The following is a 21,220-nucleotide window of genomic DNA, read 5'->3' as shown; positions in this document are numbered from 1 at the left end:
GCTTGCAAACCTGGCAAAAAAAAATGTAATCGAGTAGCTGAGTGGTACACTTTAAGCACTATCTTACCAAAGCTATTGCTCCCAAATTATGATAAACCCCACCCACTTTTCTCCGACCACTTTAAGCACTGTCTCACAGCGAGGTTTGTTCAGAGCCTCACTTTCTGTAACAAATTTCATTCCTCGCAGATCTTTTTTTCTGTTGGCCTGAAGGTTTTTCCCCTCTCACTCCTTGATGCTGAAGTTTCTCTCATAAGCCCCTCTTTCCACCTTATTCTTCTAGCTCCATTCCCATCTACACTCTTTCTGTTCAGATGCTGGATCTGCAAATAGCAGCCATGCTATTGGCAGACAAGTTTGATTTTAGAATTTAATTTGAGTTACAGCACAATAGTATCTGAGTGCTCGAGCGATCCCTTTCCTGTATGTTCCTGGATCACATCAGACTCAACACAAACATTGTACCTCCAAGCTGCCTGGGCACGCTTTCATATCATGCTGTCGGCTTTATAAACATATACAAAAGGAAGTAAAAAGTTATAGCTGAAGAAGGGTATTATAAAACTATAGAAAGGAGATGGTAGAATTGCATAACACAAAAGTAGATAAACGCTGAAATTCTCCCAAAGACTAATGCAACTTGATCCAAGGGAGTTTATAAATAGCCTTTGAATTCAAACTGAAAATGCCTTCAGAGTGATAAACTAAGGCAATGAGACATAAATGCTCTGCCACAGGTGCTGCTTACATCTCTAATCCTCAGAACTTGCTAAGATCCACTGACAAAATGCAACAATGGATGGGCCTCTGCTTTGAGAGCCCAGGGTGAAATCAGAATTGGTTGCGCTGCTCAGGGAGGGCCAGATTAATGCAAGGGCTTTAGGGGCTGCAGCCCAGGGCCTCGGGCTAAGGGGGCCCCGAAGCCTGGATGCAGCCCACTTCTTCTTTTCATCTGGCCTGCAGCAAGTCTCTGTGCTGCCGGCCGGACACTGGTCCTCGACCCTCGGCACCCCACCCCCGCCCCCAGGCTGGAGCCATGAGCGCCAGCTCACCGATGTGCCCCTGCAGCCCCTAGGCGAGGGGTATTCAGGGAATCTCTGCATGCTGCCCAGGCCCCCAGCGCCGGCTCTGCAGCTCCCATTGGCCAGGTACCACCCTGCTGTGCCGCTGACCAGGAGCTGCCCAAGGTAAGTGCGTCCCAGCCAGAGCCTGCACCCCAACCCCCTGGCCCATCCCTGGCCCCACCCCAGAGTCCACTCCCCCAAGCTGGAGCTGCACCCCCTCCCGCACCCCAATCCCCTGCTCCAGCCCTGAGCCCACTCCAAACCCCCAGGGGCCCCACAAAATCTAATAGGCCCGGGCCTACAGGAGAGTTAATTCAGCCCTGTGCTCAGGGTTTACAGGATTTAGCCCTTAGTCTCCCATTGTAACAGGCAGAGGATAAGGTGGGGCCTTAAAATACACCAATATTTGTTTACAAGGACAGAAACTGAAAATCTACCATTGAAGTGTTCAGTTTGCTAGACCCATATCTTTCAGATTTTCAATAATTGGTGGTGAATGGTTGGTTCTCTTGTTGCATCTCATAAGTGATCTAGGAGGTTAACTATAAAGTACAGTTATATTTAATATGCTTTGCTAGTCTTAAGTATGTGTGTGTAAGGAAACCAAGGTGTTGTTTTATGGTATATGGGAAGGGGTGAATTAAAGGTTTTTGGCTGGTTTTCAGGCTATTTGATGTAACTCTTCTCCAAACAAAAAATATATATTTTATTACAAGTAATTTAGCATCTCCCCTCAGCCCCTACAGAACCCTTTCTTAGACCTGGTCTACACTGTGGGGGGATCGATCTAAGTTACACAACTTCAGCTATGTGAATAACCTAGCTGAAGTTGACGTACTTAGACCTACTTACCGCGGTGTCTTCACTGCGGTGAGTCAACTGCTGCCACTCCCCCGTCAATTCTGCCTGTGCTTCTCACAGTGGTGGAGTACAGGAGTCAACGGGAAAGCGCTCGGGGGTCGATTTATCGCATCTAGACTAGATGCGATAAATCAACCCCCGCTGGATCAACCACTGTCCGCCGATCCGGCGGGTAGTATAGACATACCCTTAGTCTACTAGCTACATAAATTGGTCTTGATCCATCTATCTTCCATGCCCGCATATAGGGTATATTGAATACCTAAGGATACCTTCTGTTTAGGTCACCATTTTAGAAATGTTAACCCTGTTAATGAAAGATACCAAGATGTATTGGGAAAAAAAGACATTCTACATACCCATCAATTAAAGGGGCTTGCTTCATTAGCTCAACAGCCTTTTCTCTGATGGATTTATCAATTCTGAAAGCCAAAACATCCAAGATGAGCAGCAAGAGCCACGGGAACAGCTTCATAGGATCGCTATTCATTTCCACAAAGATGTTAACTAGAGAAGAAGGCTGCCACCATAGAGTGTTGGTTGTGAAGAAGCAGCAAATTTCCAGTCTGCAAAGGTTCTAGACTTAATGATTTTGGCAGAACTGCTGTGTCTCTGTCATTGGTAAGGCACAGGTGGTGAAGGAAGTTCTGAAGGCAAACAAAAGGAATGAAGAGAGTAAGAAAGGAGATTAGAGGTGGATGATGTTCATGGTAAGAGATTAAGACTTCTGACTGTTGTTTGAAAGTTGAGCAGCAGATATTTGCAGTTATACCTTCCTTCCAAACAGTGTTGCTACCAGCTGAAATTAAAGAAAGCATTTACCCATTTTGCAGCTGGAGGAAATGGGTGGGCTTGGATTTGCATCTACCAACTAGTAATTACATGTCCAAAGCAGGTAACTAAAGTTATGTATCTAGTTGCCCAAGTGAAATTAACTGATCTGCATGTACAAATAAGCTGATTTCCTCTCCTTTGAAACTTTCAGTGAAATTGTTCACCAAAATTCCAAGTCTCATTTGAAAGCAAGCTTTTTATTGTGTAAAAAATAAACGCACTGCAATGAGTGAAGCAATGAACCCACTGTATAAAGTGTATTTTCTGAGTGAAGCAATCTGAATGCAATACTTTCATTATGATATAGTTGAGTAACCAGAGCACAATCTGAAAGGGTCAGTTGTTGTTTTAAATTTATTTCTATTAAGGAGAGCTGAACATGGAACCCTGCTAAGAAATAATAAAAAGAAAAGGAGTACTTGTGGCACCTTAGAGACTAACCAATTTATTTGAGCGTGAGCTACAGCTCACTTCATCGGATGCAGACTAACAGACTAACATGGCTGTTACTCTGAAACCTAAGAAATAATGTGAGCATTCTTCCCTACCTTTTGTGTAGAAGTCCAGATAATAGTAATACTTAAGCACTTCTACAGCATCTTTTAAGTGTGAATCAGGAAGCATCTTACAAACATTAACTATACCTGACAGTATGATATAAATATTAAACCTGTGAGCAAATGAAGATGCCATCGTAAGGAGGAAATATTTTTTCCAGCATTGAAGTCAATGGCAGAGCTATGAATAAAACCCAAAAGATTCCTGACCACTGTTCCCTGCTCCAACAATACCTCATGTAGGATGTCATATACTGGCAGTGATACAGTTCTGTAATTTTAACATCACAATGCCGGTGTTGTCAATCACAGGCATTCAAAAAATCATGAGTCACGCCCCAAAAGAGTATGAATTTTTTTTAAAACAGCTTTTTATTTGCCTTCTGGTTTGTGAGCCTTTATTGTTTGTATTCTTAAGCTTTTCTCCGCAACAATGGAAGCTAGAAACAGCTCTCTCATTAATAAAGTAGGATGTTGGGAGGTGTATGATAAAATCACAAGGGTTGGCAACAGATTTGGGCTTGATGTAGGAATTAATGGGTGGGTTGTAAGTTGCCTGTGTTGTGCCAGTGAACATAACATAAGAACTGCCTTACTGGGTCAGACCAATTGTCCATCTAGCCTAGAATCCTATCTCCAATAGTGACCAATACCAGACCTTCAGGGGGAACATACAGAAAAAGGCAATTTTGGAGAGATCCACCTTGTTTTCCCCTCCCAGCTTCTGGCAGTCAGCGGTTTAGGGTCACCCTGAGTGTGACATTCCATCCCTGACCATCTTGGCCTTAGCAATTGATGGACCTATCCTCCAGGAACTTATCTAGTACTTTTTGTTCTTAACCCAGTTATACTTTTGGCCATCACAACATCCCATGGCAAGTTAATTATGGATTGTGAGAAAAAGTATTTCCTTTTGTTTGTATTAAACCTGCTGCCTATTAATTTCATTGGGTAACCACTGGGTTTTGTATTGCGGGCAAGGGTAAATAAACACTTCCCTGTTCACTATTTCCCCACATAGTGATTTTATAGACTGCTATCATATACACCCTTAATCGTTTCATTTTTAAGTGGAACAGCCCTAATCTTTTTAGTCTCTCCTCATATGGAAGCTGTTCCATACCCTTGACTATCTTTGTTGCCCTTCTCTGAACCTTTTCCAGTTCCACCATATACTTTTTGAGACAGAGCAACCAGAACTGGACACAGTATTCAAGGTGTGTGTGCCTCATGGATTTATATAGTGGCATTATGGTATCTTCTTTCATATTTTCTATCACTTTCCTAATAGTTCCTAACATTCTGTTAGCCTTTTTTACTGCTGCTGCACATTGACTGCTGCTGCTGCAGTTTTCAGAGGACTATCCACAATAATTCCAAGATCTCTTTCTAGAGTGGCAACAGCTAATTTAGAACCCATCATTACATATGTGTAGTTGGGATAATTTTTCCTATGTACATTACTTTGCACTTGTCAATGTTGAATTTCATCTGCTCAAACTAGTTAGTGGTTTCTCCTGGTCTTAAAATTTCAGTTACTATAACTGAAAAATTAAAGAAAATTTTTTTACTTGGTGCATTTGATGGAATTTCCTTTCTCGTCTTTTTCACTCTCCCCTGCACAATCTGTTTCCCCTTTAAGTGGGCCTCCCAGAGCAACAGGAGAAAAGACACCCTTATTAAACAAATTAATAATTATAAAACCACCGAATCTGGAGATCCAGAGACAGCTGCAGTCCCAGATATGAATTTAAATCATTTTAAATTAATTCCATAATGGTGGTGTCCCTTTTAGAAAGTTATTGTTTTCATTGGAGTGGAACTTTAGATTACAAAACCCAAACTGAACGTAAGTGAATAGATTTGTTTCCATTAAATTTCAAAACATTCTGGTCACAACAGTTTGTTGTTATAAGATTTTGAGACAATTCTTACCCAAACACTACACTATTTTGCTGATATATCACGTTGACTGGAGTCTGAAATAAAAAGGTTGACCAGACTATTTGCACTGTCCAAGCTCAAAGGAATGCAAATAAGATGATTAAATAAGAATGTAGGGGTTATTTAAAAAAAAAGAGTTTGTTTTTAATAATGTAAGGTGTTGTTAGCTCAGTTAGAACTTTTAAAAACTCTAATTTAACCCAACACTACCCCTTTAATATGTGCTCTCACCTGAAAGGAAAAGAATGCTAAAGATACTAAAATAAAAATCCTTTTGAAAGCACATTGTGGGAGTGACATTTTATTCTCCCCGCACTTATTCTCTTTTGCTAGATTTCTACAGAACATGGAGCAATACTGCGGTGGTTCAATACCCACTCTTCCAGACTAACAGCTGGCAGTCTGCTCCCAAACTTGCCTTCCAAAATCAAATTCATGCGGATAAAGATTATGCGTGGAACCTATTCTGAATATTAGCTTTAGGTTCACAGGGGTACCACTGGCCCTTTGGGCTTGGAAAGATGCCAGCTCCTGTTCTGGTCATTTCCTTTTTCTTTGGCAGATTCCAAATGTGTTTTTTCTTTGGAGGAACAAGCACAGTTCCTTTTCCATGCCAGAAGTGTGTGAAGCTGTACAGTAAACACAAGCTTGCAGGCACTTGGAAAGCTGCCAAACATGTGGATGGAACGATACTACAGTATCTGCAAATGAAAAACATGCTTATTGGAAAAACAACGCCTCATGAAGAACACTTTAATTGTCAACTCCCAGAGGATTAACCCTGCCATGACCACCTGGTTCAGGCCAGCAGCTACAGGACCCTGTCTTGTGACATTAGTTCCCAGACTAACCAAACCCAGCCTGGGCTGCTTCAAAAGCCAGAAAAAACAAGCCAGTCTGTGTTTAACAACCTGAATATAGTACCACCTTTATATTGATTAAATCCCAAGCACTGCTCCTTCAGTGAGCACCAAATTCCATGCTCGCTTTAATCAGAGGAGTAGCCCCGCACTGTTCCCTTCTCCTCATTCCAATCTCAGAGAACTCCCACTACTGTACCAGGTTCAGAGAAAATTGTCTAACCATTCTCCAACACAGGCTAGCCAGTCCCTCTGGATTTTCACAGGGTTTGTGCCACAACTGACAGAAGAAGCAATCTTTCCCCAATCTGATCTACAGCCACAGAAATCTTCCATGTTTCTCCCATGTTAACTGGCCATTCTATACTGCAACCCAGGAGCCTCTTAGAACCAACTGGCAAGAGGCTCAGAGGGGGCACATAAGGGTTACAGGGATCTCCTGCATCTGGTGCATATATTGTAATTCACCAAAGAGGATCATGTGAAGTGTCAAATAAAAGCTGGCTCCACTTTGGTCGCTAGTATCATCACGAAACACACATAGCCCTGGTCTACACTACAAGTTTAGGTCGGATTTAGCAGCGTTACATCAGTTTAGCCCTGCACCCGTCCGCACTACGAAGCCATTTTTTCTGACTTTAAGGGCTCTTAAAACCTGTTTCTGCACTCCTCCCCGCTGAGTGGATTAGCGCTGAAATCGACCTCGCTGGGTCGAGTTTGGGGTAGTGTGGATGCAATTCGATAGTATTGGCCTCCGGGAGCTATCCTAGAGTGCTCCATTGTGACCACTCTGGACAGCACTCTCAACTCAGATGCACTGGCCAGGTAGACAGGAACTTTTGAATTTCATTTCCTGTTTGGCCAGCTTGGCGAGCTCTTCAGCACAGGTGACCATGGATCCCAGAATCGCAAAAGAGCTCCAGCATAGACCAAACAGGAGGTACTGGATCTGATTGCTGCGTGGGGAGATGAATCCGTGTTATCAGAACTCCGTTCCAAAAGACAAAATGCCAAAATATTTGAAAAAATCTCCAAGGGCATGAAGGACAGAGGCTATCACAGGAACCTGCAGCAGTGCTGAGTGAAACTTAGGGAGCTCAGGCAAGCCTACCAAAAAACCCAAGAGGCAAATGCCCACTTGGGGTCAGAGCCCCAGACATGCCACTTCTATGATGAGCTACATGCAATTCTACGGGGTGCCCCTACAACTGCCCCACCCCTGTACGTGGACTCCTGCAAGGGGGGAGTCTCACGCAACAGGGATGAGGATCTGGGGGACAAGGAAGATGAGGAGGAGGGGGAGGTTGAAGATAGCACACACCAGGCAAGCGGAGAAACAGTGAAATCCTTGCGGATCGTAAACATAAAAAAGAAGCTTACAAAATGTGGAAGATTGGACAAATGACCAGGGAAGAGTATAACAATGTTGCTCGGGCATGTAGGAATGAAATCAGGAGGGCCAAATCGCACCTGGAGCTGCAGCTAGCAAGAGATGTCAAGAGTAACAAGAAGGGTTTCTTCAGGTATGTTGGCAACAAGAAGAAAGCCAAGGAAAGTGTGGGCCCCTTACTGAATCAGGGAGGCAACCTAGTGACAGAGGATGTGGAAAAAGCTAATGTACTCAATGCTTTTTTTGCCTCTGTCTTCACGAACAAGGTCAGCTCCTAGACTGCTGCGCTGGGCAACACAGCATGGGGAGTAGGTGGCCAGCCTTCTGTGGAGAAAGAAGTGGTTAGGGACTATTTAGAAAAGCTGGACGTGCACAAGTCCATGGGGCCGGATGCATTGCATCCGAGAGTGCTAAAGGAGTTGGCGGCTGTGATTGCAGAGCCATTGGCCATTATCTTTGAAAACTCATGGCGATCGGGGGAAGTCCCGGATGACTGGAAAAAGGCTAATGTAGTGCCCATCTTTAAAAAAGGGAAGAAGGAGGAGCCTGGGAACTACAGGCCAGTCAGCCTCACCTCAGTCCCCGGAAAAATCATGGAGCAGGTCCTCAAGGAATCAATCCTGAAGCACTTACACGAGAGAAAAGTGATCAGGAACAGTCAGCATGGATTCACCAAAGGAAGGTCATGCCTGACTAATCTAATCGCCTTCTCTGATGAGATTACTGGTTCTGTGGATGAAGGGAAAGCAGTGGATGTATTGTTTCTTGACTTTAGCAAAGGTTTTGACACGGTCTCCTATAGTATTCTTGTCAGCAAGTTAAAGAAGTATGGGCTGGATGAATGCACTATAAGGTGGGTAGAAAGTTGGCTAGATTGTCGGGCTCAACGAGTAGTGATCAATGGCTCCATGTCTAGATGGCAGCCGGTATCAAGTGGAGTGCCCCAAGGGTCGGTCCTGGGGCCGGTTTTGTTCAATATTTTCATAAATGATCTGGAGGATGGTGTGGATTGCACTCTCAGCAAATTTGCAGATATACTAAACTAGGAGGAGTGGTAGATACGGTGGCAGGTAGGGATAGGATACAGAGGGACCTAGACAAATTGGAGGATTGGGCCAAAAGAAATCTGATGAGGTTCAACAAGGATAAGTGCAGGGCCCTGCACTTAGGATGGAAGAATCCCATGCACCGCTACAGACTAGGGACCCAAAGGCTAGGCAGCAGTTCTGCGGAAAAGGACCTAGAGGTGACAGTGGACGAGAAGCTGGATATGAGTCAACAGTGTGCCCTTGTTGCCAAGAAGGCCAATGGCATTTTGGGATGTATAAGTAGGGGCATAGCGAGCAGATCGAGGGACGTGATTGTTCCCCTCTATTCGACATTGGTGAGGCCTCATCTGGAGTACTGTGTCCAGTTTTGGGCCCCACACTACAAGAAGGATGTGGAAAAATTGGAGAGAGTCCAGCGAAGGACAACAAAAATGATTAGGGGTCTGGAACACATGACTTATGAGGAGAGGCTGAGGGAACTGGGATTGTTTAGTCTGCAGAAGGGAAGAATGAGGGGGGATTTGATAGCTACTTTCAACTACCTGAGAGGTGGTTCCAAAGAGGATGGTTCTAGACTATTCTCAGTGGTAGAAGATGAGAGGATAAGGAGTAATGGTCTCAAGTTGCAGTGGGGGAGGTTTAGGTTGGATATTAGGAAAAACTTTTTCACTAGGAGGGTTGTGAAACACTGGAATGCGTTACCTAGGGAGGTGGTAGAATCTCTTTCCTTAGAAGTTTTTAAGGTCAGGTTTGACAAAGCCCTGGCTGGGATGATTTAATTGGGGATTGGTCCTGCTTTGAGCAGGGTGTTGGACTAGATGACCTCCTGAGGTCCCTTCCAACCCTGATATTCTATGATTCTATGATTAAACCATTCTCCCCGACAGCCAGGAACTGTTTATCACCTTGGCGTCAGCGTGATGACAGGAGGCAGAATGCAATGCTGAGGCTACTGGAGGATCAAACTGATATGCTCCGGCGTATGGTTGACATGCAGGAAAGGGAGCAGGAGCACAGACCGCCGCTGCAGCCCCTGTGTAACTAACCACCTTCCTCCCCAAGTTCCATAGCCTCCTCACCCAGATGCCCAAGAACGCGGTGGGAGGGCCTCCAGGCATCCAACCACTCCACCCAAGAGGACTGCCCAAGCAACAGAAAGCTGGCATTCAATAAGTTTTGAAGTGCTGTGTGGCTTTGTCCTTCCATCCTCTCCTCCTCCCTCACCCCACCTGGTGCTTCCCTCCTCCCTCACCCCTCTCGGGCTATCTTGGCAGTTATCCCCCCATTTGTGTGATGAATTAATAAAGAATGCATGAATGTGAAACAACGACTTTATTGCCTCTGCAAGTGGAGATCAAAGGGGGGAGGGGAGGGTGGTTGGCTTAGAGGGAAGTAGAGTGAACCAAGGGGCGGGTTTTCATCAAGAAACAAACAGAATTTTCACACCGTAGCCTGGCCAATCATGAAACTGGTTTTCAAAGCTTCTCTGATGTGCACCATGCCCTGCAGTGCTCTTCTAACCACCCTGGTGTCTGGCTGTGCATAATCAGAGGCCAGATGATTTGCCTCAACCTCCCACCCCCTCATAAACGTCTTCCCCCTTACTCTCACAGATATTATGGAGCACACAGCAAGCAGTAATAACAGTGGGAATATTGGTTTCGCTGAGGTCTAAGCGAGTCAGTAAACTGCGCCAGCACACTTTTAAACATCCAAATGCACATTCTACCACCATTCTGCACTTGCTCAGTCTATAGTTGAACAGCTCCTGACTACTGTCCAGGGTGCCTGTGTATGCCTTCATGAGGCATTAAGGCGTAGGCTGGGTCCCCAAGGATAACTATAGGCATTTCAACATCCCCAATGGTTATTTTCTGGTCTGGAAAGTAAGCCCCTTGCTGCAGCTGTTGAAACAGACCAGAGTTCCTGAAGATGCGAGCGCCATGTACCTTTCCCGGCCATCCCCATGTTGATGTTGGTGAAATGTCCCTTGTGATCCTTCAGTGCATTGCAGCACCTTGCGGTTTATGTACTCACTGCCTTGGTGCTCCGGTGCCAAGATAGGGATATGGGTTCCGTCTATCGCCCCACCACAGTTAGGGAATCCCATTGCAGCAAAGCCATCTACTATGACCTGCACATTTCCCAGAGTCACTATCCTGGATATCAGCAGCTCCATGATAGCATTGGCTACTTGCATCACAGCAGCCCCCACAGTAGATTTGCCCACTCCAAATTGATGCCTGACTGACCGGTAGGTATCTGGCATTGCAAGCTTCCACAGGGCTATTGCCACTCGCTTCTCAACTGTGTGGGCTGCTCTCATATTGGTATTCTTGCACTTCAGGGCAGGGGAAAGCAAGTCACAAAGTTCCATGAAAGTGCCCTTACGCATACGAAAGTTTCGCAGCCACTGGGAATCGTCCCAGACCTGCAACACTATGTGGTCTCACCAGTCTGTTTCCCCGTGCCCAGAATCGGCGTTCCACGACATGAGCCTGCCCCATTCCCACCAGGATGGCCAAATTACTGGGGCCCGTACTTTGAGAGAAGTCTGTGTCCATGTCCTTATCACTCCCCTCACTGTGCTGCTGTCGCCTACTCGCCTGCTTTTGCAGGTTCTGGTTCTGCACATACTGCATGATAATGCGTGTGGTGTTTAGAGCGGTCACAACTGCCGCGGTGATCTGAGCGGGCTCCATGCTTGCCGTGGTATGGCATGAGCAGGAGAGCAGAGTGGCAGCAGAAGCGGCGAGTTGATGACGATGCTGACAGCAATATGGCACCCGCACGGAAAAAAGCGCAAAACGATTGTCGGCCATTGCTTTCACAGAGGGAGGGAGGGGTAGGCAGGTAGCAGACGGAGCTGCTGGCCGGGAGAGCAGCCTGAGGCAGAATGCCCCCCCCCAAAGGCTGGGCTCACAACCCTGGGTTTAGCAGGCCAATGCTTAAACCACTGAGCTATCCCTCTGCCAATATTCCAGGCAGGACTGAATCTCCATTAGACAAAACTTTAAGAAGAGAATGACCTGAATCATTCCCATTTATGTGCAGGCGCCCCTGACAGACTTTACCGAGGTCCGCCAGGAGCAACCATGTCCGCCCAGGCGCCCTTCTCTGAGGCCCCGCCCCCACTCACTCCCCCCTGCCTCCGTTGCTTGCTCTCCCCCACCCTCACTCACTTTCACCAGGCTGGAGCAGGGGGTTGGGGTGCAGGACAGGGTTTGGGCTGTGGGCTCCGGGAGGCAGTTTGGGTGTTGGAGGGGGCTCAGGGCTGGGACAGTGGGTTGGGGTGCGTGCAGGAGCAGGCTCCGGCCAGGTGGCGCTTATGTCGGACAGCTCCTGGGAAGCAGCCAGCCTGTCCAGCCCCTAGGCTCAGGGGTGGCCAGGTGGTGCTGCGCACTGCCCCTGCAGAGTCAGCACTTGGGGTGGGGGCAGCACGCAGAGATCCCCTGTACACCCCTGTGCTTAGGAGCTGGACATACCGGTTACTTCCAGGAGCCTTGTGGAGTCAGGGCAGGTAGGGAGCCTGCCTTAGCCCCGCTGCGCCGCAAGACTTTTAGCACCTAAAATCTCCCAGATTGGCTTCAGTAGCCTCTGGCAGATCGAACCCAATTCCAGGAGATTCCTGGCCAAATCGGGAGGGTTGGCAACCCTAGCAAAGAAGACTACATTAAACTTGAATTAGATACTTTTTGTTCACACTACCAGTGTCCACACAGCGCAGTTAGATTGCCATGGCCCTGTAGCACTGTGTGGATAAACCCTTATTTTAACTGCATTAATCCCTTGTGTGGACACTCTCATTCAGAATAAAAGTGGCCTTAACTAGATTTAGCTTAATTCAAGGCCACTTTAATTCTGAACGAGAGTGTCCACTCTGAAACCAGTGTCCACACAGTAGTTTAATGCAGTTATACTAATCCACTTTTAATCTACGCCTTTAGCTAATTTGGATTAACTTTCCTGAGTGCCCCTGTGTAGACAAACTCTGAGTTAGGAGTGCAGGGATGAGTGACAGCAGCAGCTACGTCACAAAAGTTGATAGCTTAACCATGTTCTGTGCAAATCAGTCTGGTCTTGTTTATTTTTATTACCTTTTAATTAAACAGCTGTTTCTGACACTCCTGTGCAGCTCAAGTACAAAAACAGGTGTGTCTTCTTTAAAAATACTGAGTTTTATCAGCCTGTGACCAAGTACACAGGCCTCTCTGGCACCAACGGGGAACCATACTAGACTGAAATCACTCTGCCTTGCTTTCTGCACCAGCGCAAGCCACCCCAGGGTCTGTTTATGGCATTTCTTCCTGTTTTAGAGAGCACAGTGGCAGTTTCCCACCTAGTGAGTGTTCCCGTGGGATGCAGAAGGATTTGTTTTCAAACTTTACTCTGATCTCCAACAAAAGGCCAATTCTCATGCAGTTTTTTAGGGTTGCCAACATTGTATTTCAATAATAAAGGACTGTTTTCTTTGCACCCCACCCCACCTCTCCTCCCAACATTATCATTAATAAACAGTATTCACCTACATTCGCCAGGGGTATTTTTTGCTGCTTTTTGCAGCACTAAGCAATTCCCAATCTTGATGTACAGAGATGAAAAATAAGGGACTGTTGGTAACCCTGTGTGGCACCCTCACCTGCCACTGAAGTCAGCAATTATCCAGGGCACTCAGTATCTCCCTCAATCAGGGCCCAGCTCTGTAGGCCTTTGGGAGGCCAGCTTCTCCCTCACCAGCTAGTCTGGGCTGAGGGGAAGTATTTATGCCTTGGGCCCGATCCAGTCATCAGAACAAAGGATCATGTTAACCTCCATGAGACACCGGCTCTGTCTTGAAAAGTGCTTCCAATCTAAAAGCCAGAGGAGTGAGATTTAGGAGAAAATAATTTGACCTGTTTATATTGCTTGATTTAGACCATGGATATTTTTAAGCCATCAGAGAAAATATAAACAGAGATTCTGAACTGTGCTACGTTTTGTCAATCGTCAGAATTTATGAATTAAGTCTGAAACCCTGGGTATTCTTGCTTCAACTTTATACACCTGGAGAGTGTGCATAGCCTCTTCAATGACCTCCAGGCATGCCTTTTAGCCTAGTGGTCCCCAAACTTTTCAGAGTCGTGCCCCCCCTTGCCCCTGTCTGTGCCCCCCACTCCACCCACAGCAGGGGCTGGGAGCGGGGTCACAGCTCCGGGGGTCGGAGGGGGGAAGGGAGGGCGGATGGGGTTAAGGAGGCTGAGGCTGGGGCCGGAGCCACAGCTGGGGGCGGGTCTGGGGCCATGTACGGAACCATGGCCAGGGCTGAGGCTGAGGCTGGGGCCAGGACCAGGGCGGCTGGGGCCGGGAGCAGAGCCGTAACTGGGGGCAGGACTGGGACCAGGTGTGGAGCTGCAGCCAGAGGCCAAGTCGGGAGCAGAAGCTACGGCCAGCCCATGGTCAGGGGCCAAAACTAGGGGCCAGGTTGGGGCTGAAGTTGGGAGCTGAGCTGCAGCTGGGAGCCGGGGCTCTGGCCGTGGCAGAGCTGGTGGCAGAGTGGGGCTGGGTGATGCTCCTGCCCTGCCCCCATGGGGGCTGACCCGTGCTCCGCCACACTCCCCCGAATGTTCCACTGTGCCCCCCGGGGCATGCCCTACAGTTTGGGGACATCTGTTTTAGCCCTTTAAAGAGAGATTAATCATTTCTGATACCAAGCACATTTCAGTATTGAAAGTTTCAATAGTAGCCACAACACATGGGCAATAACCACTCGTACACATCCCCCGCTAAGCACCACGAGCAATCTGCAGATTGTACAGGTACAAGGCAGATGAAGACAGGCACAATGGGGCCTGGACCGTAAGCAGAGTCCCAGCTTCTGGAGTTGTGCAAACGTATTAGAATCCAAGTTTACATTTTAACAAGGAAAATGCTTGAACAAATGAAGCAAAACAGAGGCACCCCAGCTTCTGGGGTCAGCATGGGGGGCCACCTAAAGCCAGAGGGAAGAAGGGTCTCTGCTGCCCCTTGCCGCTGCTCTTTAGGTAGAAATAGTATGAGTCTATGCACCAGGTCCTGGGAGAGTCTGTGTACCCAATAATTAAGGCTCTGTGTCTGTCACGGAGGTCACGGAAGTCACAGATTGTGAGACTTTCCATGACCTCCATGAGTTCTGCAGCACCAGTCTGGCTGACCCCAGGACCACGCAAGCATAGAGTTGCCAGGTGTCAGTTTTTTGACCAGAACACCCGGTCAAAAAGGGGCCATGGTGGCTCCGGTCAGCACAGCTGACTGGGCCATCAAAAGGCCGGTCAGTGGCACAGCAGGGCTAAGGGAGGCTCCCTAGCTGCCCTGGCTCCATGCAGCCCCCAGAAGCGGCCGGCATGCCACCCCAAGCGCCAGCTCCGCAGCTCTGATTGGCCGAGAACCACGGTCAGTGGCAGCTGCGGGGGTGGTGCCTGCAGCTGGGGGCAGTGCGCAGAACCACCTGGCCGGGCTTCCACCTAGGGGCCACAAGCACATGCCGGCCACTTCCTGGACGCCTGAGGTAAACACCACCCGTACTTCCCCTGCCCCGCAGCCCCCTCCCCCAACCCTGAGTACTCCCTCCTGCACCTAAACTCCCTTCTGGAGCCCACAACCCCTCTTGCACCTCAACCTCCTGCCTCAGTCCTGAGCCCCATCCCACATTCCAAACCCCTCGACCCCAGCCCAGAGCTCCAGCCACGGCTCACGCCCAGCCCCATTTCGCACCCCAGCCCAACCGACCCAGCCCTTAGAGCCAATCCTTATCCCGAAGTTACAGATCTGGCTTACCAACTTCCCTTACCTACACTGTTCTAACATACCAGAGGCTGTTCACCTTGGAGACCTGCTGCGGATATGGGTACGGCCCAACGCGAGATTTACACCATCTCCCCCGGATTTTCAAGGGCCAGCGAGAGCTCACCGGATGCCACCGGAACTGCGACACTTTCTCCCAGGCCCCTCAGCCCCACCCCCAGCCCTGAGCCCCCTCCCACACCCCAAACACCTCATCTCTGGCCCCACACCAGAGCCCACATGCCCAGCCGGAGCCCTCCCCGCTCCGCCCCCCAACCCTCTGCCCCAGCCCAGTAAAAATGAGCGAGGGTGGGGGGAAAGCAAATGACGGAGGGAGACGGTATGGAACGGAGTGAGTGGGGGATGGGGCCTCAGGGAAAGGGGTTTGGTTTTCTGCAATCAGAAAGTTGGCAACCCTACCAAAGCGGCTGACCCTGGGCCAGCCGCACTGGCCACTCCTGGAGTGGCCCTCGGGCCAGCCGCATCAGCCCCTACTTAGGTGCCCCCTGGCAGCTGGCCCTGGGGACTGCCCGAGGACTTGTCCCAGAGGCGGCTGGAGCAGTGGCCAGTGGCCAGCCCTGGGCCCCATCACCAGAGCAGCAGCATCCTGGGGTGCTCCTATTGTTGCCAACTTTCTAATTGCACAAAACCGAACACCTTTGCCCCCCCCCCCCGCTCCATTCCCGAGGCCCCTGCCCCTTCTCCAAATCCCCACCCAGCTTTCCTCTATTGCTCGCAACCAGAGCCCCTGAATCAACAGCACTGGACGGGGAGCATTCATTGCGACCTTCACCCGAGGGAGGAGGTGACCAAGGCGGGGCATTAGGTGGGTACAGCGGAATTCAGGCAGGCCTCCAAGAGAGTTCCGTCTGGGAGAGGTGTCAAGTGAGTGCATCTCCCATTGGCCTGGCCCTGCCTCTGCCCACGCGCAGGCCAGCCCCGACCTCCCTATCAGAGTGGGGGGTATAGGTGCTTTACCCCATTGAGCCCCTGACCCAGGTTCATCTAATGCCTCTAGGAATGTTGGCTTTTGCTGGAAGTACTCGCCAGTAAATCAAGCCTTAACCTTGTAACACTAGGCAGGCTCTGCTGTAGTTATAACTAACTAATGCACGGAAGACTGGCCAAAGTCCACAGGCCTTAAACCACAACCACACAAACAATTTTGTTTTTTTTTTTAAAACTATCCCTTGTTAACCCCATGCTTGTAATGGGGAGAAATTTACAACCCCTTGTGGTATTAAAGCTCTCACAGAATCTCCCCCTACGCTGGTCCTTTGTTGCCAGCATTGCCATGGAGTTCTTGCTGCTCTGTTCCATGTTGCCTCAGATTTAATTTTTCAGCTCCGCACACTCTAAAGTTGGCTCATTGGTCTGCGATCAGGTCCACCCACACACACGCAGAAATGTCAGACTCAGAAGAGATTCCATTCCTCCCATGACAGTCCTGAGAGGAAACAAAGCCTTCATGTACGTTCCTATCAGAGGAGAGGACACAGTGGAAATATTAACTCAGGTTAATTTCTCAGGTTTCCTCAGTTTTAGACAAATCTTTTTCACATGTGTTTCCGTCTGCATTTCATCTTCAGTGAGTAAATTCATCACCACAACAGCCTGATAGCTACCCACAAAGCACTGAGTCTACCCACGTGTGATGGGACAAAGCTATCCTGGGTTTAACACAACTGACTTCAGGAGAGTTACATGATGGGGGAATTTGGCCCTACCTGTAGGGCCTGGGGAGGGCTGCTCCTTTGTTCACGGGTCTCCTCTTTTAGCACTTAGTCACTGTTGCTTTCCTGGAACACAAACTAAAATGCTTTGAACAACAAGTACATGAGTGTTCAGCAAAAAACAAGTTTCAGAGTGGTAGCCCTGTTACTCTGTATCTGCAAAAACAACAAGTCCTTGTGGCACCTTAGAAACTAACAAATTTATTTGGGCATAAGCTTTCGTGGGCTAAAACAAAGGATTCATCCTTCAGGCTGAAAATACTCCCAATTGCTCATACTATTGGGGAGTTGGAAACTTTGTTGCTTCTTTTAGCCAAATGTATTGCATACAGCATGGGTGCTTTGCATTCTTCCATTGCCCCTGCACAAGCAAGCCTCCCTGTGTGCTATCCTCCTATCCCCCTCTACTGCAGGGGCTCTATGTGTTCCTGATTTCCCCACCCTTCTCATGCCAGTGTCCCCTCTCCACCATATGCTAGCAGCTGTGTTGCCCCCCATTCACCCCTTCAACCATACCATTGTTCCCCATTCTCCCCACATACCAGGCACTCTGTGTGCCCCTATGTCCCTCTTCCCCCATGCCAGGGTCCCTTATTCTCCCCCTGGCCAGGAGTTCTGTGTGCCCACTCATTCCACCTCTTCACCATGCCAGCTGTGTGCCCCACATTTCTCCCTCTGCCACATGCCAGGGGCTTAATGTGCCCCACATTTCCCCTAGGTAATGGGTATGGTGTGCCCACAATTTCCCCTTCCCCCACACTTTCCCTTCACATGCAAGAGGCTTTCTGCCCCCCTTCACTCCACCACCCCCCCACATTCTCATTTCTTTTGTATCTGTCTGGGAGTCCATAGGGAGGATGAGCAGAACTAAAATGGGGACTATGGTTATGCTGAAATGGATTAATGTCTGCCATCAACTGGTTCTTTGGTCTACAGTCAATCACAATTGATAACTCTGCTAACCAGATGCCAGGGGCCCTGTGTGTCCCCCATTTCCATGTTTTGATTTTTCTCATTGTCACCAAAAACCAACATGGTTCTGGTCAAGGATGCCTAGAACAGTTCCCTAAAATTTTGGAATTCATAGGATGGTGCATTCAAAGTTATCACATTACAGACAGAGAAATGCCACCGAGTTAAGTGACAAGGTGGGTGAGGGGAGGTAATATATTTTATTGGACCAACTTCCGTTGGTGAGAAAGACAAGCTTTCAAGCCCAAGAGAGCTCTAGAGGATATTAGCTCACCCACTTCGTCTACTATCTCATTAATCTATTTAAAAGTCAAGAGCCTGAAAAACTCAAAAACCAAAAAACACTCAAGTTTCAAAACCCATTTAAGATTGCTAACTGACGATACACTTAGCTATCAAAACAAAAATACTTTAAAGGAAAGTAACACATCTTACTATCCACCTAGACATTGTTCCAGTAATTTATAAAGATGGATATAACAGCAATTTTAAATACTTGACCAAACAATTCTAATGTCATTTGATACAAAATTTCCCCATGTAACACTACCTTTTGAAAGAAAATATTTAGATACGGAAATAAGGTGGATCAAAATACTTGGAAGATCATTTATAGGGTTAGTATTGTGACAAAATATGCAATTATTACTGAGTGAAAGAAACTCAGTTTTCTTACGAACAAGTCGTAAAAACCATTTTTCCCCAGTCTGGACAAAAGTTACATAATGAAATCGATGTCAATGAAGAACAAGTTGACATGCCTTCACATTCCCAATATTTTCAATGCACTTGGAAGCACAAGAAGCAAGTGATGCAGTCTGCCCTACTGCAATTTATGCACCAGACCTACTGTAATTCTGAGATGTTCAATTGTGTGAACTTTTTGATTTTATGAACTGCTCAAGCCACAGTTAGGTCCTGGGGTTGTACTGTACAATGTTGACATGTTAGTCTTATGCTCATAGAATCATAGAAGATTAGGGTTGGAAGAGACCTCGGGAGGTCATCTAGTCCAATCCCCTGTTCAAAGCAGGACCAACCCCAACTAAGTCATCCCAGCCAGGGCTTTGTCAAGCTGGGCCTCAAAAACCTCTAAGGAAGGAGATTCCACCACCTCCCTAGGTAACCCATTCCAGTGCTTCATCACCCTCCTTGTGAAATAGTATTTCCTAATATCCAACCTAGACCTCCCACACTGCAAGGCTGCTATCAAATCCCCCCTCACTTTTTTCTTAATTATGTTCTTAAGACATCATATAAATGGTTAATCAATGCACATTATCATTTAGCAATTTTAAATGGCTTTTGCAAATACTCTAGGAATACAGCAAACAGTACAGCTAAGCTAAAACAGGGTGCAGTAAGCATCCTTATTTAAATGCCACTCACTGCATACAAGTATAAAATCCACTCAGCCATTTTCCCTGCTGTTTGAACAAAGCTCACAAGTGAGCAAGACAGAGCTATGTAGCTTTTTCTTCTTTATGGTAAATCTTTGGTTCCAGTTACCTTCTTTGGGCAATGAAAAAGCAGCAAGATCCACGTTCCACTAGGTTGGATACAACAGCAAGAGCCTGGCACTGGTTACTTTTGGTTTCACACCGACAAAGAACTCTGCTTCTTGTATGACTCACAACATACCTGGCTTCACCTTCCACCAGCTGATAAGCACAGAGGAGCACCACAGTCTCACTCCCCGTTTGTAATCACTGAAAAGCAGGCGGCAAGTGATGACTTTCCAGGCTGCTCAGTGTCTCTGTCAGCTCCTCCTTGTGGGCAAAACTATTAGCTCTGCTCTCTGCACATCCTCTCCACCAAAACTGCACTCAGTTTAGAAGCGGAGACTGATACGAGATTACTCAACATTATTTGTTTTGGCTTAACTATATTGGTTGAGAAACAGGAGTTTATCCTGTAATAGCTACAGTTAGGGAAATAAGCTATACGGATATAAGCCCCTTTCTGGTCCTATAACTGGTGTCCACAACAGGGGCTTGTGTTGCTCTAACTGTACCTGTGTCTCAGCCAGTGTAGTTAATGCTGTACAAAAACAGTGTAAACCAGGCCGTAGACCTGTTAAGTTAAAGCAGTGCAAATCTCTATGTGGATGCTTATTGGGTCTCAGAATGGCTTATCTTGGTTTAACCCTAAACCTATTCCTAATCATTTTAAGCTAAAACAAAATAAATATCCATACTACCTTTTTTGTTGGTTTAACGGTATCTATTTAAATAAACCAATTTAATTAAACCCACTGCAAATGTGTGTAGCCAAAGCCTTAAGCATTTTCAAAAAAATTACTGTACCTAATAGGCAAGGCAGTGTTGGTTCTAGGAAGACGTAGTTATTTCTGCAAGAGTTAGAAACTTAGGGTTTTGTTGTTGTACAAATGAAGTATACTCTGGAGTACAAGAAAGCAGCTTCCATAAGAAAGTACTTGCTCAAATGGCCACAAGAGATCACTATTACAGATCAGTCCTGATGGGGAGGTGCGGGGGGGGGAATCAGCTCCAATAGGGACTGTCCAGTTCTCCAGTCGGAACCTCAAGAGGAGCTGTCGGTGTTTGGCACCTCCTGGGAACGAGTATTTTGTATGAAATATATAGATTTCTATTAAAGGGCAATCTGTGTTCAATGCAAGCATATGTTCTGTGGCTGACAGTTGTCAATCTCTAGGTGTTGCATAGGAGCAACTAATGTGAGTAGTAAACACTTGCCCAAAAGAAGTTTATTAATAGAATGATGTCAGCAACCCAAAAGGATCAAAGTTTAGAGATTAGGGTTTAAGAACTGGTAGGAAAATACTAATACAATGAACTAACTTACTGAGAGCAACTCACCACTCTGCTGTTCAGGCCCTGATCCCATTTAGAGACTTGTGTTTGTTAATGAAAATTTTCCTTCAAAATGAATAGAAGGTGATATAGGACAATATGCATTTTAAAATCAGTTGATTAATCTGTGGTGTCAACTTTAACGGTCTCACTGATTTTCAGATTGAATTGGGCTATGTAGCCAAAGGGTGTCATCATATTACTTTGAGAGGAGCCAGGAGACATTTTTACTGGACCTGACAGTTACCCTACTATAGATTGAGTAATTTACAAACAAAATTAGGCTCTTTGGGTAACCCTTAGCTTCTCTTTGGGACAGGGCCT

The 21,220-nt window shown here is 47.1% G+C and overlaps 1 protein-coding gene across 4 annotated transcripts in view; it reads right to left on the bottom strand.

Moving 5' to 3' along the window:
- Window positions 1-19,661, bottom strand: part of LOC140896203 (dipeptidase 2-like) — a 30,255-nt gene extending 10,594 nt beyond the window's left edge. For 3 of the 4 annotated variants that reach the window (XM_073307580.1, XM_073307582.1, XM_073307581.1), the window contains exons 1-2: window positions 19,572-19,661; window positions 2,285-2,572 (exon numbers count right to left, since the gene is read on the bottom strand). In XM_073307580.1, coding sequence (XP_073163681.1) covers window positions 2,285-2,415 — 131 coding nt within the window. In that variant the 5' untranslated portion in view covers window positions 2,416-2,572; window positions 19,572-19,661. The remainder of the gene's footprint in view (window positions 1-2,284; window positions 2,573-19,571) is intronic. The other variant, XM_073307583.1, reaches the window with a different exon arrangement.
- Between the last annotated feature and the right edge of the window lie 1,559 nt (window positions 19,662-21,220).

This window comes from Lepidochelys kempii, chromosome 12 (assembly GCF_965140265.1).
Source record: "Lepidochelys kempii isolate rLepKem1 chromosome 12, rLepKem1.hap2, whole genome shotgun sequence".
Classification (NCBI taxonomy): Eukaryota; Metazoa; Chordata; order Testudines; family Cheloniidae; genus Lepidochelys; species Lepidochelys kempii.
Note: the sequence above shows the minus strand (reverse complement) of the source record. Positions and strands in the feature narration are given on the sequence as shown.